Consider the following 24,885-nt stretch of genomic DNA (forward strand, 5'->3'; position numbering starts at 1 on the left):
CGGCGGAGGAATGAAAAACAAGTGTTGGGAATACATATTTTACAAATGAAATAAACGCATTATTCAGATTTTTTGTTAAAAATTAACTTATACGTTTATTCAAACCCTCTACATAGCACTCGTATTTGTGTCTTTTCGCTAAATATCTATATTATAAATTCTTATACAATTATGCATCGTCGTCGTTGCAATTATTGACGTGTTTTATAATCGACCACAGGCCCTTGTACAGCTGTAGTAAAAAAACTTCGTCTCTCTATCTTTTTTTTCTTTTTTCTATTTTTTCGTATTTTCCGTACCACTCTATGTACATGTACGCAAATTACTAATATAGTTGGCATTTTGTTAGATTTTTTCTCTCCTCTGTTTTCGTGAAAAAATAGTTACTTTTCTCGGCCCTTTGCGATTCGCTCGCTTTGATTTTAAATAACATATTGGTATTAATATCGTGGATCCAAGCCTTGTACGTTTACGTATCACAGACTTATTTAATGTATACATTATATTCATTTAAAAACAAAAAAAAACTTAAATTCATAAGGATAAGAGTATCGATTTATAAAAGTTTATACTTATGTTAAGGCACCTTTACATTATGTATATTGTTTAATAAAAAACCGACGAAAAGAAATCATTGCAAGCTTGCGCTTATAACGTGACTTATGCCCTACGTGACGATATTACTTGTTTTATTCGTTAGTAAAGTAGGAATAAAAAAAATCAGACGTTACAGGCTAATATGAGTTCTCTGACAAAATAATTAATAATAATAATCGGCGAAGAGATCGACGTATATGACGCACGTATATACGACAGATAATCAAAAGTCACGATGATACGGGTATAGGCTACAATACATTGTAACGAAAGATCGATCTGGACGATACGAATCTCGCTGGTATAAGTGATACATACTTACGAGCTATATTTGACGCGTTATATTGCATTCGTTACTTATTAAGAGACGCTTAAAAATTATACTCATACGAGTTGACGATTATTAATTTCGTTTTTTGCGTTAAAAACTGCAACCGCATCGTATGAATGTACTCGTCCGACCGAACGCGGTGGGCGTCAAAATCTCACGCACGCCTTCGATTCGTACAAAACTTAATCATTAACGAGAGTAGTACACGATTTTTAATCGTTTTTCTCGCGTACAGAGCAGCCTCTTTACCGACGTTCACTGACATTTTGAGTTTATTGTTTCCATTGACCTTTGAAATTTTCAATTTTTAAGGCAACTTATAGATCAATCTCGGTAATTGCGATTTCGCAGCGCGCTTAATTCTACATTTGACATCCTCGAGCAACTTAGCCTATAGTATACGTGGTACATATAAGTGAAAAAGTAGTGCTGCAATTCGTTCGTTCAGATAAAAACTAACTACGCGATTCGGCAAGACTAAAAATCACCAATTACATTGATGTTTTCGAATCGCCGATCGCATTTCGTATGCTCAAGAGCCGTAAAAAAACCTAAGAATACAATATATAAGTCGAGTAATCATACCGTGAGTCGTTTCATATTAAATAAAAAAAAAAATAAAAAAAATTGTTGCATGAAACACAGGAGGTGGCGAGTCATGCGTACACGTCCGCCTTGTCCAACTAAACGTTGGTAAATAATCGTCCCTAGACGATGGTGTCGATCTCGACCTTATGTTGCGCTTGCTTGGCCTCGGCGCGCCTCTGTAGTGGCGGTATGACGTAGAGCATGGAACCGCTGATGGCGACCATGAAGCCGGCCACGTAGAAGGCGATGTCCGCGATGATGTACAGGTCGATGAGGAAGCCGGCGATCGGCGGGCCCGCGAGCGAGGCTATGCCCTGCGACAGCAGCACCAGGCCAAAGGCGTTGGTGAGCTTGTCGAGGCCAACGAGATCCACCAGGCAGACGGAGGTCAGGCCGACGTAGGCGCCGGTCGTGAAGCCGAAGATGGCCGCGTAGATCGCCATCAGGTAGAAGTTTACGCAGAACGGGCTCATGGCCGTGGCTAAATTGATAAAAGAGAGAGAGAGAGAGAGAGCATTACGTGAGTTGCGTGGTTAAAAAAGAAAGCGAAAAAGAAAAGTTGAGCTTTCGACTTACCGATACCACAGGTGGTCAAGCAGATGTTGTAGATGAGGAGACGATTGACCCTCGGGTTGTCGGACACGTAGCCGAGCACAACGCGGCCGAAGGTGTTGGCGACGCCGATGATGAGCAGGAGCATGGGCGCTTGGCTCATCATTCCGTGCTGCTCGGCGAGCTTCTCGATGAAGACGTAGGGCACGTTGTAGCCGATGCTCGTGCAAAAGTTCGAGAACATGAAGATGAGGAAGACGGGGTCCCTCAAAAGGGTGAACTTGAGCATGCGCTTGGCGATGTTGGACTCCTGCTCGGACTCGGCGGACTCGAGCTCGTCGATGACGTCGGGTATGACGCGGTGGCCGCCGGCCCCGTTGGGCAGGCTGCGCAGCGACGCCCTCAGTCTCACGTTCTCCTCGCTGCGCGACAGCGAGCCCGAGCGCTTGCGTATGCTGTTTATGCTGCTGCGCAGAAACACGTCCGAGCGATTCATGATGCCGCTGCCGTAGACGCTGCTGCGCTGGAAGGGCGACGGCTCGGCGCTGGGCGGCCGATCGGCCAGGATCGGCTGGCTCAGGGCCAGCCGCACGTTGTTGTTGCTGCTGTGCAGCTCCAGCTGGTCCTGCTGATGCTGCTGCTGAAGCTGCTGCTGCTGTTGCAAGTCCGGCTGGACTCCGGCGTTGCCGTTGGCCAGGTGCTTGGGCTTGCTCCTCGGCGAGTTCATGCTGGCGCTGCGATCGAGCTTGCGATCGGCGTTGGGCGTGGGCGGGGCCAGGCTCGTCAGCCCGTTGACCTTGCACTCCTGCAGCGGCACGCACTCGGCCACCTTGCTCGGCTTCAGCGGCTTGAACATCAGGCCGAAGATGATGCAGTTGAGGATGATGCCCGAGAGCACGAGCATGGCCGAGCGGTAGTTTTCGAAGGCCGCGAGCAGGGCGCTGATGAGCGGGGCGAACACGACCGTGCCGAGGCCCGAGCCGCAGACGGCGATGCCCGTGGCGAGCGCCCGGTACTTCTCGAAGTACACCGAGACCGAGACTATGGCCGGCAGGTAGATGAGGCCGAAGCCCAGACCCGTGCCGATGCCCGCCGTCAGGTAGACCACGACCAGCGACTTGGCGTACACCGTGGCGAAGAGGCAGCCCGAGGCGAGGATCGTGCCCATCACGGTAACGGCCGGGCAGCCGAACTTGTTCACGAGGAAGCTCGAGAGCGGCCCCGAGCAGTAGGTGACGCCGACGAGGAGCGAGGCGACCCACGAGGCCGCCTGCTGCGACGCCTCGAACTGCTTGACATACTCCTTTTGGAAGAGACCGTACGAGTACGTCACTCCGTCGGCTGCATGGAACAAGAAAAAAAAACGAGTTAGCGTCGAGTATAAGCGGGATCTTTCCAAACGAGCATAAAGCGCCTATATGCGTACATTAAACGAAGTCGCGAGTGGAAAACAATAATAACAATAAGCCGCTTCGAGGGATCCTTCGTCGATACTTTCCGCTAGTTCGATCGTTCAATGGAATAGTACTCAATTGACGAAAGCTCGACGTACGAACATGGGTTTGCGCGCGTTCCCGTATAACATACGGTCATTGCATATAAACACACACACACACATCGGTGTCGAGCGCATTAAAACGATCGATCGGCGAGCCGCGCGCCGAACGCAAATTGCCTCCCGGACTATAATAAACGCGGCAGCACGCGGCATTGGATAAACATTCCGTAATCGTAAACACGCGCACAGGGGGAGAGAGAGAGAGAGCGAGCGAGCGACAGAGCTTTGGCTGCATTTTTCCACGCGTTTCAGGTGAATCGCGCGAGCTGCTGACAAATAGCTTTACCCGATAAAGACGTGTCGTAGGTATGTGTTGTACGCGTTTGTATAGATGCCGAAAGGCTATCCGCGCGCGGTGTCACGCGCTCTATAGCGAGAATCGAGACTTATCGTATTATGCATACATTCGTGTGTGAGTGTGTGCTTGAGCTCGAATAAGCCACCCAACTCATTTCTTTTTTATTGGAATCGTACGCTGTATTATTTTCTCTTGCGTCTGTTTTTCTTCTTTTTTTCATTATTGCCGCGACACTACACACGCGTTTATGCGGTCAAACGCTTTTTCGCCTTAATCTGAGCTTTATCGTACCACCCGCGAGCGAAAGAACTGAAAGGCGAGCGCGCGCGTGTTTAAACAAACGCGTCTCTCTAATACACACTTTAAATACACTTGGCATGATAAGGCCAATCAAAACACATTTATTTTCTCGCTAATAAAATCGCCTTCGTTTGTTCCTCTCTGTAATTTGCCGGTGTAATTTTCGTCACGATAAGTCACGAGTACGCTCGAAATCGGATCATCACAACGGAAAAGCTGAAAGCTATAATGCCGTAATAGCGCGTATGTGCATGTGTGCGAGCAAGATTCTCTTGGAACTCTTGATGAGCTTATTTTCACGAGAGATCTGTGTTTTATATCTGCGCTGTAAGAGCGAAAAAGAGATCCTTTCTGCAGATAAAAGCTGCCAGCTGCCGATAATAAATTGCGGGCCTTATCGTCTCGTGCTCGAATGGTGTAACTGAGTCAAATATCAATTGGAAACTACAATGAATCGTTTGTTTTTGTTTTTTATAAACTTTCAAATGCGAAGCAAGTTGCTAAAAGGGTAAATCGTTTCAAGGATGCAAGCCTTGGTCGTTTAATACGATCAAGAAGCTATATGGCACGATGTGAAAAGCTCCACCTCGATTATTATTTATACATTGTGTACGCGTGCATCTCGTTGCTTCATCAACGACCTGTCGTAAATTATATACTTTTCGAGTTATACATCACGCGCGTCATTATTATATATCTGAACGTATCGTGCAAAGGTGGGAGAAAAGAATTTCGAATCGATTATTGCTCGATGAAGTTGGGCCAAAAATGCGCGCATATTCCCCGAAGCTCGTCGGTCGAATCTCGTTCGGTAATGACTCGCGACGACGACGAAGAAGACTACGTCGACGACGACTACGAAGGTGCAGCGTTACGTAATTGATGTAAATTATATATTTATAGTAAAGGTGTACAGCTTCGACGTCGAATTTTGTCGTCCAGTTCGCGATCGCGACTTTTATGCTGCTGCTCATGCCACTGCCAGTATATAATCCATAAAGACTCGAAGCAGCTGATTAGCTGCGACAGGGAATTACGCAAGCTGCCGAGCCGAGCTAGACGCTATAAAGATCGATGCATTAATATTTCGTTTCAGCTTCGGTATATATACACATATACACGGCGGAGACTGCCCGACTTAATAAATCATTGCGAATTATACGTCAGCAGCGGCAGTAGTAGCTCCTAGTGATATTCCAGCGAGATACGAACCAACGAAAGGGTAGCGAATGGCCGACTGTATCATGCGGCAGTCGAGTTGCGTAAAAACCGGAGTCAAAGCCGAGCTGCATCTAGTGTATATCGTACGCGCATGCAGCTGCTAGCGTTTATAGCGTTAGAATCGACAATTGAGCATTATAGTATACATAGGATTCGAGATCGGCGCAAAAAGTATCGCATGAACCGCGCGTACAGACTATTTGGCTCTCGAGGCATGTTTGGCAATTTTCTCGCGTTTTGGCAATTTTCTCACACCTACGCTAGCACGGCTATGTTATACTTACACGCGCACGCGAGTGACGAGAGCAGCGCGTCGAGTCGTACAGTTCGAGTCGATCGGTGGTATTACTCGTGTTATTTATTCGCGATCTCGCTCTCGCTCGCCCGCTCGCTCTCTCTCTCTCGCTTGTATATCGTTTATAATACTATAATAGCTCTTTACGATAATACTTTAATACGGACATTATTATACTGTTGCTGGGCTTTTTGCATCGAGCTCGTGCGTGCGCAGCAGTATATTGCGGAGCTTGCGAGCTTTCGTGCTCGGCTCGACGACGACGACGACGACGACACATACACGTACATATGCAGACGTAGGAGCCGATCCAATTTTACGACGATTTTTGGCACGATACGAGCTCTGCTGCCGCTGCTTCGCGAGATTCGTGTCGTCGTCGTCGTCGTCGTCTTCAATATACGTTACAAAGGTCAAGTATTCGAAAGGCGAAAATCGTCGACGCTACCTCTTTTTGACTATATATCGGCTATTCATTGGTGTAATAGTCGGAGGAGTAGTTGTTTTTCTGCTTTTCTTCGGGTCGCGCGTACATGAATTAATAATGCACAAAATATTCCATCGTCGCATCACGTCGCGTCGCGCGCATTCAACGAGTGTAATTCAATATAAAGTATCCGTTTATATAAAACGCGTTATGCCCGTGTGTATGTGTGTGTGTGTGTGTGTATGTAAGCTCCGTCGGTCAGACTTCATGCGATCGTGTCACCGAGGCACGTTTATATCGATATACATGCAAGCTTTTTCCACCGCAGTATTGGGCGAGCGCCTATAATTTACAATATAATAATATATATAACGATAAAAGTTGCAAACGTCTCGTTATCAGCTTTTTGCGGTCATAAATATTAAAAGAAACGAGGGAGAGAGACTGCTACCGTCGCGCTGAAAGCTGCAGAAATATCTCGCGGGTATTAAAATTTACGCGAGTTGGATGTTTTGTTGTTCACGAGCAAACAATGCCGCGCCGCACACGACTGAGTGTCTGTGACATTTATAACTACCGTTTAATGATTAACGCATCGTATATCATATACTTTTCTCGGGGAGCTTTTGTTTCTTTCTTCCTCGCTCTTTTCCTTTTCGCTCGTATTCTGACGCATATCGCGCAAGTATAAGAAAAAAAAAGTAGACAACGGGTTCGAATGCACACAAGTGCTTGTGTGCTCTGTGCGTACACGCGTTTATGTGGCATTAATGCATCATTGAGCGCCAAGCTATTAAGCAAAGAAGGAAGTTTTCTCTCTCGAATTCGGACTAATGAGCGGCTAATAAGGAGGCAAGTAGCAGCGCTGACCGCTAGAAAAGTGACAAGGCACAACCATTATCGTGTACGATGGCGTGTATAAAGGAGAGAGGAAAAAAATCGAGTTCGCGAGTCATCCGGTCTCTCTCTCTCTCTTTCGATTATTGTGTTGCTGCACTGCTGCACACTGCACTGCAGATCGATGCATAAATACATCTCTGATGCACGTATATAGTGCAACTGCAGACCTGCAGACACATAAACTCCCGTGCGCGACATTATTCATTTATTATTACATATTGTATACACGATTTATGTTTGCGTATTACACGTATTGCTCGCGGCGTGCCTTTATCAGTAACAGCAGTAGAAACTAAGTCAGTCGCAAAATACACACGACTGATCCCCGCCGATCGTATATAGATATTAGACACGAATCCAAGTGTAAACATCAATAAGAAGGCAAGATTCCCGAGTCAATTTACTGCTGCTGACACTAGTTTAATATATGTATATAAGGCAGAAAACACGCGCCGCGCGTCTTGGGCAAGTTTCGCGCGCACCAGACGCCGGCGAGCGACAAATATAAATATGCTATAGCACACAGACACGATGCTCGCGGGAACGCGCGTCCAACAGAAGCTCCACGATTATTTTATTCAATTTTTCCCTTCTTCTACTTGTTCTTTTGCTTATAATTGCCCGTCAAAACCGGGGCTAGCACTCTGAGAGGAATGAGAAAAAAATGAACGAGAATAAATCTAAACGAAGAATACGTAGGCAGGATTGGTATGCCATGCGTGGTTCATTTGAGTGTAGGTCGCGTTTTTATTGTATTAATAAGCAAAAGAGGTCATAGCCGAGATATGTGCGATACGCTTTCCTCGTTCGATGTTGGCTTTTGCCATCGCATTGCATCGCGCTCGCACACGCGTATAATGTATATTGACAGCTGCTGCAGCTGCTCGCGGGTTGTCTCTCCCTCCGTATAATATACAAAACACATGCTGACGAGCAAGCGGTTATTATTCTCTAATCACTCCGTTTTATCCTGAGTCTCTATCTATCTGTACAGCTCGTAGCGATGCAATCAAAGATTGCACACACACACACTCGCACACATTTACACATTTAAAAACAATATCATATTACATTAAGCATTAAGCATCATATTTAATTAGGGTACTAATTAAAACGTCATCGCTCGTGCTTATCTCTCGCTCACTCACTCACTTTCTGTCTCAATCTCGATATTCACTTTCTAATTGTGCCTGCAACTAATTGGATTCTAATGATTCGATCAGAAAAATCGACAATCACATTATAAAGATAAAGCACGGTTAATTTCTAAAATTAATTATAAGAAGAAAGAAAAGAAGCACATAAATTGTAATGACGTTAAGTAATACTCACTCAGCAGATGAACCATGAAGGACGCGAAGACGACGGCCCATCCCCAGCCACCGTCGGGCGCCGTCGGGGCGACGACAACCTCCTCGTTGAGGTTGGCCGAGGCGCTGGGTGATGCGGGCCTCTTAGTGCCGCCCGCCGCTTTGCCGTTCTGCTTCTCGTCCGGTATGTGTCCCATGGTATGGCGCGCGGGTTACTATTGTTGTGATTATTCTCTCTCTCTCCCTGGTATAAAAGCAGGCGCGCGCTCTTCCCTCTGCTTCTGCTGCTGCTGCTTCTTACTCGGCGTATGTATCTGTATATGTGTAAGAACTCTCAGTTGCCGGTCGTTATGATGCAATAATGTGTCGCGAGCGAAATTTTTGGATACACGCGAATGGGCAAATATATTTTCTGCTGCTGCACTGCGCCGCGTCGAGCCGAGAGCAATGACAATTGCGTACACGATAAACTGTCTCTATCTCGAGTCAGGCTTAATCAAACGTGCGTTTTCGTCCGTTTGTTTGTTTTTCCGTATTTTTTTTCCCTTTACAAATTGATTCACGTCCTCGATATCAGGAAGACAAGTCGAGGCGCTCTGTGTCATAGAGTGAGCAGCGGAGCTTCGCAATTGCTGATGCTGCTGCTTATGTGGCCGCAAGTACTGGCCGAGCTTCGCGTTGCTGCTTGACGATTACCGGTGCCGAAGGCTGGCCAGCCCCGCATCTCTCTCTGCTGCTACTCGACCGCTTGTCTGCTGTCTCTGATCAGTGGATCGATGCTTCTGTATCTGATGCTGCTCAAGCTGCTGCTGGCTATGCCTTTTTTAACAATACAAAAGTGCAACGACTAATTATTAATTGCCTCTCTCTCGATAAATATTCGACGCGTTAGCGATCCGTGTCACAGTTTGCTTTTAAAATTATACGGCGGCGACGAGGACGACACGCGCGAACAAAAAGTGCATGCGATGCAAGTGCGAAAAACTTGAGTAGTGGTAGTCGCTCGGAGTCGACCTGTGCTGTGTACGCATACGGTGCGTGCGGCTTAACAACTGACGCGATACTGCCGGGCCGGCGAGTCGAAAGCCGAGAGTAATAAGCGACGGACGACGACGACGACGATCGTGTTATGTGTATGTTACGCGTGTGTCTGTGTTTTCGTATGTACATACCCCGCCAGTGCCAATGTGTGTGTAAGTAAGTCTTTCTTTCTTTCTCTTTCTCTCTTTCCTGCGTGGTATATATCTCGATTAGGCTCCCGCAAAAACTCCGACTCCGTAGTATGTGCCTTACTGCTGCTGCTGCTGCTGCTGCATGTGTGTTGGTCGTACATGTGCGTGACTCTCTTCCCGTGGCGATATACGTAAGTATAGAGCTTGATGCGCGCTGGACGAGCGACATGGGAGCAGGTCAGATACGGGGTAAAGAGGGGAGAGCGGAAGTTAGATATCCCAAACGAGAAGTTGCCGCCACCGCCACCAACACCACCACCACCAACACCGACCAACGACGACGACTCCGAAACTGAACAATTTTATATTTAGCTATTAGGGCGATGATGCCCTGTATATACATATATGATGCGTCGCATCAAGTAGTCACTCGCAGATTTCTATCTGTGTCCTATCTCACGGCTGCGCGTGTTTATTATATCGTAGAAGAGAAGATACCTATGTGTACACGGCGAGACTCTCGGGCAAATATATCACATAAATTGATAGATACGCGAGTGCGCGCGCGTGTAAATAGCACGTGGTGCGCGCCTATGGCGGCGCGAAAAATATATACTATTATATCGTATCAAATAGCATCGCTTACGCGCGATTTCGCACGCTTACCTGCTCGAGCTTGCTGCGGTTCGATACGTCCGCATGGCTCAATGAAGTCTATCATCCAGCGCGTAACTTCTTTATAAGCTGCTCGTACGTGTGCGTGTGTAGGCGAACAAAATGAAAAAAGCTCTCTCTCCCAAGCGCGATCAGTGAAGCTTGAGCGAGGAGGATCCCGTTCAACTGTGCGCCAGAGCTGAAACACATCGATTGAAATATAAATTCAGAATTACTTTGCTCCGTGCGCGTTGTAATCGTTGAAAGAGCAAAATTATTATTTTCGCATTTATATACGATTGTCGTAAGTACGATTCAGCCACGGAGATGAGATAACGATTGATCACCAGCGGGTTAACATATTGTGTACGTGCGTGTATGTGTGTGGAGTTTATGAGAGGGACAGAACGAATCAAAGATCGATCGGTGTGTTTTCGTTTCGCGTTAAACATCATAATGTTATTTTTACGCCCCGACCGATACCGTAAGCTACATCAATTTTGTTGCTACCGATTTATTATGCGAATTTTTTATTTTTATTTTATTTTTACGCTCCTACTGGCACGTATCTACACGACTCGGCGAATGCTTGATTGGTTTTTTCTGCTCTTTTGACTATATCTCCGCGAATTCCGATCGATATCGCGGCCTAGCAGCTCTCGAGTCCGGTATATAATATCGAAATCTCGGGTTTTTCGCTCGCCGGTTCGAGCCGATTCATTGCGGCTACTTTTCGCTCAAATGCTTCATAATGCACGTACATGGATACATACAATTGCACGCATATTTTATTAACTTTGACGATATCGCACATAAGTACATCATAAAAGGATCGTATTATATGCGCCGGGTTATAATATGAATATCTCGATCAGCGCGCCGACGAGTCAGCGCTCGCTAAACGACGATAACGGCACGTGACTATCCGAGCGTGCCTCGCTGCTGCTGCTGCTGCTGCTGCTGCTGCTTGCGACAGGAGAAAAATGGAATGCCTCGAAAAGTATCTAGGCAAATTACAACTCGGAGCGCGGACTCGATATCAACACGATGAGCTGTATATATAACTGCGAAGTGTGCGTGTGTCCGACACTTGTGCGCACTCGGGCGCGTGTGCAACGATTAATCGAGAGAGAGTAAAAAAAATAATAAAACAATGTATGTATCTGCAACGACATTGTAACGCTTCTTCGCGCCTCGATAATACGATTAGAGATTTTTCGCGACTCGCTCGCTTGTCAATTGTTTTTTTTTTTCATTCTCTCTCATTTTTCTTCTTTTTTTATATTTTTTTCCTTTCGTTCATTTCGCGGACAAGTACAACTGCAAAGCGACGAGATAAGACGACGAAAGCTCGTTAACAAACCAGTTATCATCGGCCTGTAATAAGCCTCGGTATTATATTATATTATACACGCGAGTGTGTGGGTACACACAGGTACCTCCTTCGCATACACAAATCACGGTACTTATATACATTGGCTTGTGTGAGTTTTACTCGAGAGCGAGAGTGCGATAAAAGTTATTGGCTGATCGGGGTATTATATCTTTCTCATATGACTTTTATTTTTACATAATCTTAGAGCTCGATAATGCTGCTGCTGCTACTGTCGCTGTAAAGCTCTCTTGGCATTTCCCTCACGGCGCGATTCGACCTGACAAAGATGACGGGTCTCGATCCGCTTATGACTCGTTCGTGCGTGTGTTTGTATATTTGTTGCGTTGCAATTACATCGAGAAATTAAACTTATACTTTCTCGGTATGTGCGAGCGGCGTGGAAAACTCGAATCGCGATCGTCGTCGTCATTACGCACACCCACCCACACACATACGAGGCGAGCTACCGATCGATCGGCATTTTTTCGCGCGCGCGCAGATTAGATGTTGGAGATTTCGCGCGATCGTTGCAGAAATTGTCAAAACACCACGACGTGCCGATCGTTATAAGAGCGTCGGATCACAAGGACGATCGATTCGTAATGTGTGCATCGTGCATGCTGCAAGTCACACATACACGCGCGCGCGTATTATATGCAATCGGTGGCAATGAAACGATAAATACCAAATTCGTTGCATTCTTCCGACAAGGAAACGAATGATAAAAAATAAAATAATAACAAACAAGTGCGAGATCGTCTCGAGCGCGAATCGAACTCGCGGAAAAGCACACGCACACAGAAGCGCAGACACGCGTCATCCCGTTATCCGCTGGCTCATTGCACTCTCCGTAAACGGCCGGTTTGTCATACATATATGCGAATAAAAGAGAGCAGTGATCGGACAAATGAAAGCCGACAGCTTGGAAGAAAACAAAAAAAGAAGAAAAAAACAACAAAATAATAATAATGATGACAATAATGAACGAAGAGAGAAAAAAAAGCCACGATACAGCGTGTGCGAGCGAGAGTGAATGTATTATATACAACAAGCAGCGGTCGCAGTAAGTTTCCTTTGTGCCAAATTAAACGAGCGCATAAGTCGATGCATCTATACGTGACATGCCGTATAAGCGTGAGACATCTCGTCTTGCACTAGTGTCATGTGTATAAATAATTCACTCTCTATCTCTATCCACTAGCAGTTGCAGATTCAGATACGCAGCAGATGATAGAAAAAATGCTTGTTATTTTGTGTTTTCGTTATCTCTGAATCATCCCTGTCTTCTCATTTATTAATTGATCGATTTGGATCCGGAGAAAAAAAGCATTCCCCTTTCCTCCCGATCCGCGTCTAATGGGCTAAATGACTCGACAACAGCCGATGAGTTTTTAACGTGCACTTTACGATGCAACCGTATATTTATCGGCGTGGGAAGTCGATCGACGATGCTTTACAATGCCCATAACCGTTAAAAAAAATTAATGCACGCGCACGGAATTGACTGATAAGCATGATGAACCATAATGAATTCGAGTAATTTTTTAACGCCTACTTATTCTGCCTTTGTCTAGTCGACTTCTGTAATAATGAAAAAAAACCAGGTACAGCTTATCGGTAAAGAGAATGAATCGACGGAGAGAGTTAATTGATGAGTTAATTGAGAGGCAATAAATCGTTGGGATTTTTTTAACGGTATTACGATTTAACGTCGTTACCAAAACGCTCTTATCTCTGGCCGATTATCTGATACAACCATTAAGATTTATAAATCCATTACGGCACTCGGGATAAGTGGTGCGCGGCTCTGCCAAAAACTCTCAGATTGTAGCACGAATTTTCGTGTAACTCATCCAACGCAGAGTACTTTTGAATAATTGCGAATTCAATGCTGTGTGGCCGCAGACACACACGCACGTGTGCGAGCCCAAAAAGCTGCAAACATTTCATTAATCGATCTCGAAAAGCCATTATAAACGCTCGATCATTAACAGATTAGTATTTTAAAGTATTTTATTTTCTCCGAGTCATAAGTTGCATGATTCGGCTGTTTTTCTTTTTTTACTTCAATGACAATAATTTGGATTGACGTTGATAAAAATATAAGCCATAATAATAGACGATCGATCGTAGAATTCCATAGATTTCGCTTGGTCAGCATAGCTGCATGAAATTTCCTCGATCGTCGATCGAAGTTGACGAAATCTCAAGACGCGCGCGCGAGTCACGGAAAACAATGCAATAGAAAAAGAAAGGCTGCAGCGAGAGTACAATAGAACGAACGGAGCGAACTATTGTCGTTAGGAATTGTGTACGAGGGTATTTATTAAATACTAGCGACCCCGTCGTGGCTTCGCCCACGTTCAATTTTTTCAACAAATTCGACTGCTTAAAAGATCTTAAACAGGTCACGTCAAGTGCGTAGTAGGAAATCTATGAGTTGAGTTCACACACTTGTAAAACTCGAATAGCGTAATAGCACATGTACACGTCAAATACAATGTATTCCGATTCACCGCGTGTAAAAAAAACAACTGCTTTCGGTCTTTTTTATAACCATTAACCGTGCAAGGGGCGAGCGAGCGCGCAAAGTGGTAAAATACGAAAAAAATTCTGAACTCAAAAATAAATAAGCAAATAATGGTTTTAATATGATAGAAACCTGCGCAGTGGTATAATAAATATGTGGTAAAAATTTCAAGCCGATTGGACAAATAGTTTTTGAGATCATAAAGGACAAACAGACACCAACTTCGCTTTATATATATAGATTTATACTGCGTCGAACGAGGAAATACCGCAGCTTTTCGCTGTATGCCTCGCGTATCTCGGGCGCATATATAATAATAATCAAGTACACAGTCAGCGGATATTCGGCCCACGCGATTTTTCTCACCGAGGCACGTGCCGCGCGCGGCAATTTACACGCAACGTACGTACGCACGCGTTTACACGTGCATTACAAAGCCCCGTCGCACTCCGCCGGGTGTCCCCCGTGGATACAGTAAACGCACGAGCGAGAGGCAAATCGTTTCGTGTGGGATGAAAAATGCAAAAGCGACTTGCGGACAACGTATAACGAGCCGAGAGAGAAATGCGCGACTCGGTTATCAGCTGTGCGGCAACGCGACTGAAATTATATGTATATCTACATTTAATACATAATTGTGTGTTTGTATCGTGTATATAGGCACGGCTCGTTCGTGCAAGTCTCGAGCGCTCGCTCGGTCGGCCGCGAATCGGAGCGCGCCAGAGCCCCGAAAGGAGTCAAAGGTCGCGCGCGCACAGCCGTTATATATACGCGTACTCCGCTTCGCGACACACACACACACATGTCCATATCGTTATTATACATGCTCGTACGCCTTTGTGTGTATACGTAATAATGTGGTTGGCCGTATAACGTGTATAAGGGAGCGCGGGAGCAGAGCGTCGATAAGCCCTCGCGACAGTCACAGCAGCGGCAGCAGAGCTACACTCTAGATATTATACAGCATTCGAGCGTATAAATAAATCCTATTATCTCTCTTTCTCTCTTTGCCATGGAAAAAAAACACGCGACTAGCGGATACGTAATGTAATCGTATAATGTGTATCGTACTCACTCGTTATAATTTTCCGATGCCTCTCCGAGGCCTCTTTCTATTGTGCTGCTGCTGATGCTGCTTGGGCTTCGTCGACGAGGCCCCTGGCCGCAAGCTCCTGATCCGCCGAAAGTGCAACGTACTCGCGCGTTGAGCAATCAAAGTTGCCGGCTGTAGGTCAGCTGCTGCTGCAGCTGATGCCAGTAGTGCAATACTTGGCCCAGCGCTTGCGGCTGCAGAGATCGATTTCGACGCTGCTGCTGCTGCTGCTGCTTGTTATGCTGCTGCATCGATACCGTTCTCCCATGATCGCCGCAAGCTCGCCACTCCGACTTTTTTTTCTTGAAATAAAACAAATAGATACCCGATTTTTTTCCTCTCTCTTGTGCGCGTTGAACTTTTTTATGTGCGTGTGTGTGACGACACTGCAGCAAAGATCGACCGAACTTTCTTTCCTTCGTGCAGCTCTCTCTCTCTCTCAGCAACTAATACGTTGTCGTGCCTCGTTGTAAAAATAGTTGCTGATGCTGCTGCTGCTGCTTCAACGTCTAGTCGTCGGTGCGTTGAGCCGACGTCGACGACGAGCACCAACCAACTGGCTGCTGTATCGCGCGCCTCGATGCACTTTTCTGCTCCGGGGGGGAAAACTCTCCGACTCTTTCCCTCTCGCGCGCGTTATGTAGCTCTGCGCTACTGCTCTTCCTCTATATATATATATATCTATATATGTATATCGTGGCTTTTTGCATTCGCGCACGTGTACTGCTGCCACTGCTGCTGCTGCTGATGTCGCCTACTCTCTGTCTCTCTCAAAGTCGGCGCACTGCGGCCCGCGAGTGCACAGCAGCAGAGTTTAAAGTCGACGACGGCGAGACTTACTCAACCAGCAGCAGCAGCAGTGGCAGCGGCACTCACCACCGTCGTCGCTGCTCTCTGCCCTCCCATTTCTGCATTCGGCTCGATTTGCTGATGCTGCTGCCACTGTTATATACTCTTTCTTTTTCGCGCTACAGTGGATATACGTCGAGATAGCCAACCTTCTTTCGTTTCATTATAACAATTTACATTTGACTTCGTTGCTATATGTAGCGCTAATATATACTGGCAGCTAGTCTACGTACGTGTACGTCTACCTCCCTGCGCGACTTAAAATAAAATTCGACTCCCTCCCTCTCTTGCCACTGGCTCTGCTGCTGCTGCTGCAGAGCTTTGACTTTGCTGCATGTGTGCATATATATTTGTGGGTCGCTAAACGACTAACCCACTGAAATCGTGTGGGGATGGAGTGCTTTCACCCCTTTTTTTCGTAAACCAGAGATTTTTAGCACTCCACCGTTTCCAGGCAACGCTCTGAGCTTTCCAGTCGATCCGATTTCCTTAATTTATTTGTTCATTTGTTTGTTTCTTTTTAGTAATTAATGCACCAATTATTTTAAATATAGAAAACTCATTTATTTCATGCTCTTTTGCGCTTGATGCTGTTCAAAGAAACAGAGTACTGTACTTTTACATCGAATTCATTAATATAATTACGTTTTTACTTTTGTACAGTTTCAAGCTTACAAGCACAGATTAATCACAGCTTAATTTTTTTTTTTGTTGTATCGTCTTATGTACTAAGTATTTGATATTAACTAATAAACGATGTGAATTTTTAATAAAATACATGATTGATCATTCAAGTGAAAATTTAAAAAAAGCAAATTATTTGAACGTTAAATCAAAGTAGAAGATGAAATCGCGATTTTTAATGATAATGAATTGAAAGTAAGCATTACTTGATGATTTGTAATGAATTTACGATATTTCACGAGAAAAATCGTCAAATGGATTTTCAGGATCAATGTGATCACCGTGCTGTGGCATTGCTTCATATGTACAGATGGTTACTCCATGACGATGACCTGGTGACCATTCACCTTTGAGACCAATGTAATCGATTCTAGTTTTCTCAGCACCACTGTTACCGGTGAAGTGCAAAGTCAAATGATGAACTGATGAAAATATAGCCGCTCTACAAGGTAAAATAATTATGTTATAGTTAACATGTATTTAGATTTTACTTCACTAAATATATTTTCTGCTTAATAGTGAAAGCACAATTTTACTTACTTTACAGGATATTCATGTACTCCGTGATCATCTTTGACAAGCTCAAATTGTTGATCTGCTTTGCTTCCAGCTTCATCAAAAGTCATACCTTCTCTATTTTTAAACCTATAATATAAATATAATATTCAATAAAGTTTTTTATTGCAATACATAAACAAGCCCTACACACAATGATTAACTTACATTTTAACAACCGATGGATGTGAATTATCTGGACCCCCAACAATGATTATGCCTTTGAGTTTTACATCCCCAGTAAATCTGATAAAAAACAGAATAACATTTTATAATCTTGTCTTAAAAATTTACGGCTAAATTTATGAAAGATCGGATACTCACGGTATGTTGAAAAGCAACTCCTCGTCGACGTCACTTTCCACGTACTGAAATAAAAACATTGAAAATTTATTCTCGATAAACATGAAGCATTGTTTATGATAATCACAGAGTTTTGAAAGATAAACAGTTAAGGGTGCTAGAAGGATATATAGTTAATACCTCTGTATGATCAAGACGATTTTCCCACGACTTGAAAATTTTGGCTCCAGACCCTTCGACTACCTCGTTCAAGCACTCAACGTTTTGCAAATCAATTTTTTCGTGAAGACTGTATTGAACTCCTAGATTGGTCTCGTCATGGGCATGGCCACACTGGCATTGATGCTCCATTTTTGCAATATTATTATCACGGCAAATCGTTCTAGACTCGCTTCTTTTCTGATTTAAGTACGAGAAAGAAAAAAAACAAACTTTATTTATTTTGTATACCGGTTATATTAACCTCTTGAACGGCGTGACGTTTTCAAAATATACTTTGTCGCTGTTCTTGCTCTCTGCGTAAGTGATCAGTTACTGTTCAAGCTACATAGACTGCCAGACAGAGTCGTCTCGCGAACGTTGTGGGTTTTGCTCGAAAATTCGCCAAAGCGCGGCGCGTCTTTCTTCTCTCCCTTCACGCGCGAGATAGCGCCAGGTTGTAGTGCGAGAATATTTTGCAATGCGCGCGTGCGACAATGCGAAAGCGCGCACTTTTTCAAGTATGAGTGCGCACATACGAAAGTGCGCAACAATTACCTTTTTGCATTTTAATATGTACGCAAGTATAAGTGGGCATTCATGAAAGTTAGTCACGATTTACATTCAGACAAAGTGTATTTTTATTCTCACAATATTATAATTTTACATTTCATTCAAAATGTAAAGTTTCATCTTTTTCATTTGATATTACAAACTAGTTAATGACAATGGCGACGCGCAATTGATAATGCATGACAGTTGCAAATATCTTCGTAGTAATTGTCTGCCTTACATATTAATTGATTTTTGTTTTGATCTTACAATTGAAGAACATGATGCTAAAAATTCATTATCACTGTATTAAAATAAGAAAAATTGATACATGAAAATAAAGAGATTATTTTACAGAATTGATATTATATTAGCTGTATGCTGCTACTTTTACAAATAATAGTTTTCTATTTATAATTACAATAATTCATTAATTAATCAGAAGCACAAAACTTAAGAAAAAGGTGATCCATGGTAAAATGAACAATGTACAAAATTGGTCAATTGATAAAACCAATTTAAATGGCCGTTAACGGACACTCATCGTGACGAGATGCTAGTTTCTTCAATATTTGTGCTTGTGTCGATGCTTGCGGGGGGTCGGAGACATTGGACTCGCGGCTCTGTGCTTGGAAGATCTCGAGCTAGGCGTGGGCGAGTTGGAGGGCGAGCGACCGGCACGCCTCTTGCGATCCGGCGATTTGCGCGACGATCTCGAGGACGAAAAGTTGGGCGAAGGCGAGCGGCGCATCCTCGGCGGCGACGGCGTGATCTGTGAGCGCGACTTTTTGTGCAGGGGCGAGCGCGATCGGCCTCCCCTCTTGCCTCGCGGTGACTTGCTGCGAGACCTGTAGCGGCCGCTACTCTTCGAGAGGGGCAACGGGCTCTGCGAGCCACGTCGACTACTGCGGCTGTCCTTGTAGTACGGGGTCGGCGGCTGCGAGTCGGGCGAAGCGCTTCGTTGCTTCCTGTCACGACGACGCAGCAACTGCTCGTCGTCCCGGTCGTCACCGGCGCTCGACGCCAGCGACTTGCTGTCCTTGGAATCTCGCTCGCTCTTCTTGATGAGCTTCTTACGATAATGCTCGACCTGCGCCTGGATGCTCATTCCCGGCTTGATGCTGCGCTTACCGCTCTCCAGCTCGTCTTGGTATTGCATAGCTTTGACTTCGATTTCGCGTAACTTGTTGCGTCGCTCCTCGTTGTAGTCCCTGGAGTCTATGCTGTTCTCCTGAGAGTCGTCGTTCTGCTCCAGCTCGTCCCATTTGTTGGTTGTCATGGCTTGCGCCTCGACCTGATCCGGATCGACCGTTTCCCATTTGGATGGCACGAAGCCGGGCATGTAGAGCTTGTCGTTGCTATCGCTGCCACCGCCGCCACCTCGAGCTCGATTCGCGCCAGAATCACCGTCGTCGTCCTCGTCGTCCATGGGCACGCCGTCAATGTCATCGTCCATGGGGACACCGTCAATGTCGTCGTAGCTCGGTTTCGGCTTCGACGCTAGGCCGAGTTTCATGGCTCCTTTGAGTAAGGCGGCCCCGTCCAGAGGAACGCCGTCCAAATCTTCGGCAACATCGTTGTCGGCATCTGATAAAGGCATACCATCGATATCTTCCTCGGCCTCTTGCTCCGGCTCCTCGGTTACTTGATTTAATCCTAAGAAAGTGTTTTGTAGCTTCACCAAAAACTCACGTGGATAGACGGCCCAGTCTTCCCAAGCTCGAAAGATACGCATCATGCGCACTTTGAAGCCTTCAGCCTTCAATCGGCTGTCAAATTGCTTATAAGCTAGGTGCACGGCGCTAAAAATCTCGATCAATCTGCACTCAAAAGCCTTGCGGAATATAGTGGCGTTATTGACTTTGACACCGCAGTTGTGCAAAATGTCTGATATAAGATAGAGCCTGGCAATTTTTTTGTTCACTGGGGTTTGCAAAATTGACAACGATTCCGCGATGCAATCGCAAATCTCTTCAGCGGCCTCTGCGTGCTCGATGCAGAACACCATTGCCTCGGCGACTTTGATTCTTTCGGGTGTTATGGTCCTCAGTAAATCTTCCAGCCTTTCTCTCTGACTGTTGGACAGAGTCCCCCTTCTGGACTCAGGTTTTTCATCTGGCTCCACCAGATCTTCCGGCATTCCTTGCGTCCATGGGTTCATTGGAGGTGGACGCCATATACTGCCACCTTTGAACATTCTGAAGTCTTCCGTTCGCCACTCTTTCGGAGTTTCACCTTGCAATATAGAAAACATTTTCCATCGATAATACGTATGTGCTGGAGAATGATTTTCGAATAAAAATCGAAACATTGGATTGTTTATTTCCCTATTCATAATCATAGCTTCAAACATAGGTCCTTCTCTCACTACAAATTCTACCATCCTATGTATCAGCATGACCAAATTTCTTTCTGTTGGGATGACCACTTTCACAACTGCATTCTGAAGAATTTTTTCAAAATTTTCTTTATCTTGAGGGTCTGGATTTTGTAAATTTCTAATTCTAGGCAATTTATTTTTATCTCGCCTGTGTGGCTGTGCATTAAAAGGCAAGCCTGAAGGAGGTGGTGGTTGTGTGAGATCTATCAAAGCTGGTGGAATATATATTGGGTAAGGAGGAATTGGTACACTTTTACCCCAGCCAAGTTTCATTTCATATTGCATCACATCGCGTCCATTGAGGTTTTTTAGTGCTCTTTCACCATCTTTTCTGCACATGAAAGCCACAAAACCACAATTTCGCTGCCTAGCTTTTTCTTCATCACTTCTAGGCCACATGATTTTAATACTAGCCAAAGGTCCATATTTTCCAAATATTTCCATTAATTGTTGTTCTGTAATTTTGGGATTCAAGTTTCCCAGATATAAATTAGTAGTATTTGGATCTCCATTATCAAAAGAACCCTCAGTAAATCCAGCATTATCTCCCTTTAAAGTTGGTGCTACAGCATCATCACCATGGCTTGTGTTTGAAACTTTTCCACTTCCTTTATATTTATAACGTTCTTCTCGTTCTTCTTGATTCTTTTTTAATTCCTCTTTAAATAATTCAAGGTTACTTTTCTTTTTTTCTCCATCTTTTTTCTTTTTACCAAGTCTGTCTTGTTTTCGTTCATTGCTAGTAATCAGAAATTTTGTGTAATCTGGTCCAGAATCAGGGACTCCAAAGTCACCCATTTTAGGTTGAGGTTTGTATAATTTTCCTTTTTCTTTAGTATCTTCTTGTCTTTTACCAGCATCATAAGTACCAGCTTTGACCCATACTTTATTAGAATTTTTATTACTATCATTATGAAATGTAGCAACAAACTCTTCAAATGCCTGAGCTGCCGCTTGTTCTTGTTCTTTCTTTCTTATCTCTTCAACTTCCTTTTTACTCATGGGTCTTTTACCCATAGTACCAATTGAAAAAGCTTTGAGCTTTTGCTCTGTGAGCTGCTTCATTAAACCTTTATCTGACATCTTTAATCTTTAATTATGCAGTCATTTACAATGATCAACTAATCATAAGATAGTAACTGGATATAACTCATAATTTCTTTAAAATGTTGTTCCTAGACATTGGATATCTATAACTTGGTTACTTAACAATCATAATTGGAAAATGTACTAGTAAATTATAGCTAAGTAAAACGATAATCTTTTATGTGCAGAATGGAATTCTTGTTAGATGGCTTCATGTACCTAGATACATTTAGTGGCAGAAAAACCATGATTCAGTAAAAAATAATATACTTTTTCAATGGAATCGAACTAAAATCAATTATTACTCACGATGCCGCTAAAATTCACGATTCCAAGATAAAATACTACGGGATTAAATCTGAAAAAATCAAATAGTTTAGGTTATAAAAAATATGGTCATATTTGATGGATACACATCGTTAGGGATAACATTGAAAGATCGTGAATGAATTACCAAGTACTAAAAATGTATCTGTCTTAAAGACTGTTTACAGTGCGGCGAATGAGTAACAATGATATGTTACGTTTGTATCAGTCTCGATATTCGTAGAAGAGGTATTGTGTGATTACTTCAAATTGTTCAGTTACTCAATGACTACATATCACTTGTATGCTGCGAATTCGTTTATAGAAACATTTTTCGCGAATTATTTCTATATTATAACCTTAAAACGTGTAACGCCACACACACCGACATTTAATTCAGCACGCGTATTGCTGAGTGCTTGCTTGCTTATACTTACAGTAATGCATCCAGAATACAGTGATAATAACAACAATCGTATACGATCGAAAATCTTGGAGGAACTCGCTTCTAGGTGGCGCCAACTATCGAGTCGAGTATTTTAAACGAGCATAACAATTTGAACTGTCCAAAGTCCAAGTTAAATTAAGATAGATAGATACTTAATGGATAGGTTTCTGTTTAAAAATCGTTTTAATGCTTACAATGGAGATCAAAATATTTTATTAGAGCATGTAATAAAGTAACAAATGAAGATTACGAAAAATACAATTTTTAAATGCATAGTTAAAAAACGGAGTCAAATAAAAACTCGTACATACTTAAATGTCCGACGTTTTGATGGCATAAATAAGTTTGATAGCTTACTATGCTTCATTGTGTAACCTTTGGTGTGTCATAAGATATTTACACAAACATAATAATTCATTCATAGCAATATACATCATGTGTTATGCTTTGCTTCTAGACATCAATTGAATTCATTACAATATACCCATATTAATTTTTTTTAAATATTAATCAAGTTTGATTTTGTATAGTTGATTGCTTTCTGGCAGCTTCTAATTTTCAGTTAATTCTACAAATGATCACCATCAAAAATACCATGTAAATATCCAACACTATCAAAGAATTCACATTTGCAGAATTATCTTACAACTTTACTTAATTAGTTAAGAAAATGAGTTTATGTATAAAAAAATTAAATAACTGTGTAGTCTAGTTATTAAGACCAATTTTTCCATTTTCCATATCTGGGAATAACATTTGCAAGTGTGTGTCTATTATTTGAAACAGTTCTGGTGGCTGGGGTATTCTTCCAGTTTCCAGTTTTGACCATATGGGGACATCTATAATGCAAGAGATATTTGTCATTACAAGTTATCAATAAAAATAATATAGATTTTGAAAGTAGAAAATAACTTAAAATATTAAAATTACCATTGAAATGTATTTCAAAAGCTCCTGAAGATATTAGATATCCTTCGGCAGCATTACACGCAAAGAATAACATTACACAAGAGTATAATCGGTTTTCCAAGCACCATTGCCACCAAAATGGTTGTGGTTGGCCCATCCATTGGAATATATTTATTTTGTTGAATATTAATATAATGACTAGAATTTTAGCTATACCCTAAAAAAGGATAAAAGTAAGTAATTATATAATTATCAAAATAAAAAAGGTGCTCTTAAAAAATTAAACCTACCAGACCCTTCGCTATCATCATGTTAGCTCCTGGTGGATTGTAATTCTCACCATCAATCTGTAGTTCAGGATACTTTTGGCGTAAAATATTAACATAGTCCTCAAAAACTTTTTTGTAACCACACGAGTAACTGAAAGCAAATAGTAATTTCAATCAATAAGATGAAACGATTTTCGTACGAGAATGATCAATAAAAACGTACAGAAATGAGTCACTGTAGTGTAAATAACGCAACTTACCAATAAAAGAACTTGAGAGTTGGGCCAGACTTTGAGCCTAGCTTGGTTAAGGGTACGTCATCATTGATATTTGCTTGGGACTCGATTGCACAGAGACAAACAAAAATCAAGCACAAACTTAGCCTTGACAAATGCATTTTAACCTGGTCATTAATGAAATGCCCGGGACGAGATTTGTTGTAAAATTATCGTGTTCTTGGGAGTGATGTTGCTGCGACGGCTTTGGCTGGCAGGTGATAGTTCACTCGCACAAGTCGTCGTTTTCGTCGTCGTCGATGAAATAGCCCGTAATTAATTACACGAGAGATAGAGCGAGCGGCAACGCAGACTAGATAGATAATAAGATTATTACAGCAAACCACCTGATATATATCTTGCAAGTCGGAGCCGATTCAATTGAACAACACGGCTCGAACTGTACGTGCGATAGCTGCGCTAGTGTGTGTACATCTGTGATTGTATGTGTATCGTAAACATGAACATTATACACTAACGTTTCTCACGCGACTTGCGCCGCTTTAACCGCGCATAATACGAAAAACGACCGTAACCGGTAACAGTCAAGATTCCAGAATTTTATAATAAAAAAGCAACCTAATTTATACGTATTAGATACAGTGCACCGTTATGATTTTGTAACTATGAACACCCGTGACCTTTTAAATTGGAATTATAAATAAAGAGGTTTGGCAATCAGAAGACGTTTTATAATTTTTTGGAAATAGTCAAGTTTATTTTTCCTCATTAATAAGACTATCTTATCTTACTTGGTTTGTTAAGCCATTCTTTTTATATTACTAAGTTACTTATGGTAATTTAATTTTCATATGAAAGTAAAAATCTATTTGAAAAAAAAATTTACACTTTTAATTTTCATAACAAAGT

General features: G+C 43.1%; 4 protein-coding genes across 6 annotated transcripts; all 4 read right to left on the reverse strand.

Moving 5' to 3' along the window:
• Positions 1–68: 68 nt before the first annotated feature.
• LOC106658070 (monocarboxylate transporter 7-like) lies at positions 69–15,898 on the reverse strand. 3 transcript variants are annotated; one of them, XM_014379888.2, is made up of 5 exons: positions 15,184–15,898; positions 10,216–10,402; positions 8,400–9,196; positions 2,093–3,409; positions 69–1,997 (listed from the first exon to the last, which is right to left on the reverse strand). In XM_014379888.2, exons 3-5 carry the CDS (start codon positions 8,572–8,574, stop codon positions 1,636–1,638), a joined length of 1,854 nt encoding a protein of 617 aa, XP_014235374.1. In that variant the 5' UTR covers positions 8,575–9,196; positions 10,216–10,402; positions 15,184–15,898; the 3' UTR covers positions 69–1,635. The 3 variants fall into 3 exon arrangements, with proteins under 3 accessions (XP_014235374.1, XP_014235375.1, XP_023316581.1); XM_014379889.2 differs by lacking the exons at positions 10,216–10,402; positions 15,184–15,898 and adding an exon at positions 9,550–9,979; XM_023460813.1 differs by lacking the exons at positions 10,216–10,402; positions 15,184–15,898 and having other exon boundaries at positions 8,400–9,450.
• Positions 15,899–16,589: 691 nt separating this feature from the next.
• On the reverse strand, positions 16,590–18,706 carry LOC106658069 (PITH domain-containing protein GA19395). Its single transcript, XM_014379887.2, has 5 exons — positions 17,773–18,706; positions 17,614–17,657; positions 17,458–17,535; positions 17,275–17,379; positions 16,590–17,176 (listed from the first exon to the last, which is right to left on the reverse strand). Exons 1-5 carry the CDS (start codon positions 17,941–17,943, stop codon positions 16,960–16,962), a joined length of 615 nt encoding a protein of 204 aa, XP_014235373.1. The 5' UTR covers positions 17,944–18,706; the 3' UTR covers positions 16,590–16,959.
• On the reverse strand, positions 18,704–22,561 carry LOC106658068 (U2 snRNP-associated SURP motif-containing protein). Its single transcript, XM_014379885.2, has 3 exons — positions 22,263–22,561; positions 22,118–22,166; positions 18,704–22,027 (listed from the first exon to the last, which is right to left on the reverse strand). The coding sequence occupies exon 3, from the start codon at positions 21,803–21,805 to the stop codon at positions 18,908–18,910; it is 2,898 nt and encodes a 965-aa protein (XP_014235371.1). The 5' UTR covers positions 21,806–22,027; positions 22,118–22,166; positions 22,263–22,561; the 3' UTR covers positions 18,704–18,907.
• A 191-nt stretch (positions 22,562–22,752) lies between these two features.
• LOC106658055 (thioredoxin reductase-like selenoprotein T homolog CG3887) lies at positions 22,753–24,435 on the reverse strand. The gene is made up of 4 exons (XM_014379861.2): positions 24,001–24,435; positions 23,762–23,891; positions 23,493–23,688; positions 22,753–23,401 (listed from the first exon to the last, which is right to left on the reverse strand). The coding sequence occupies exons 1-4, from the start codon at positions 24,135–24,137 to the stop codon at positions 23,271–23,273; spliced, it is 594 nt and encodes a 197-aa protein (XP_014235347.1). The 5' UTR covers positions 24,138–24,435; the 3' UTR covers positions 22,753–23,270.
• Between the last annotated feature and the right edge of the window lie 450 nt (positions 24,436–24,885).

The sequence above is a fragment of the Trichogramma pretiosum genome, unplaced genomic scaffold (genome assembly GCF_000599845.2).
Source record: "Trichogramma pretiosum strain Unisexual culture from Peru unplaced genomic scaffold, Tpre_2.0 scaffold6, whole genome shotgun sequence".
NCBI lineage: Eukaryota > Metazoa > Arthropoda > Insecta > Hymenoptera > Trichogrammatidae > Trichogramma > Trichogramma pretiosum.

Coding starts and splice junctions, on each gene's coding strand:
- LOC106658070 (XM_014379888.2), bottom strand. CDS start 8,574: ATGGGACACATACCGGACGAGAAGCAGAACGGCAAAGCGGCGGGCGGC. Junction 3,410..8,399: donor CTTCATGGTTCATCTGCTGA/GTGAGTATTACT, acceptor TGTTCCATGCAG/CCGACGGAGTGACGTACTCG. Junction 1,998..2,092: donor CTTGACCACCTGTGGTATCG/GTAAGTCGAAAG, acceptor TTATCAATTTAG/CCACGGCCATGAGCCCGTTC.
- LOC106658069 (XM_014379887.2), bottom strand. CDS start 17,943: ATGGAGCATCAATGCCAGTGTGGCCATGCCCATGACGAGACCAATCTA. Junction 17,536..17,613: donor GAGTTGCTTTTCAACATACC/GTGAGTATCCGA, acceptor GTTTTTTATCAG/ATTTACTGGGGATGTAAAAC. Junction 17,380..17,457: donor CATCCATCGGTTGTTAAAAT/GTAAGTTAATCA, acceptor TTTATATTATAG/GTTTAAAAATAGAGAAGGTA.
- LOC106658068 (XM_014379885.2), bottom strand. CDS start 21,805: ATGTCAGATAAAGGTTTAATGAAGCAGCTCACAGAGCAAAAGCTCAAA.
- LOC106658055 (XM_014379861.2), bottom strand. CDS start 24,137: ATGCATTTGTCAAGGCTAAGTTTGTGCTTGATTTTTGTTTGTCTCTGT. Junction 23,892..24,000: donor ACTCTCAAGTTCTTTTATTG/GTAAGTTGCGTT, acceptor ATTTGCTTTCAG/TTACTCGTGTGGTTACAAAA. Junction 23,689..23,761: donor TGATGATAGCGAAGGGTCTG/GTAGGTTTAATT, acceptor ATCCTTTTTTAG/GGTATAGCTAAAATTCTAGT.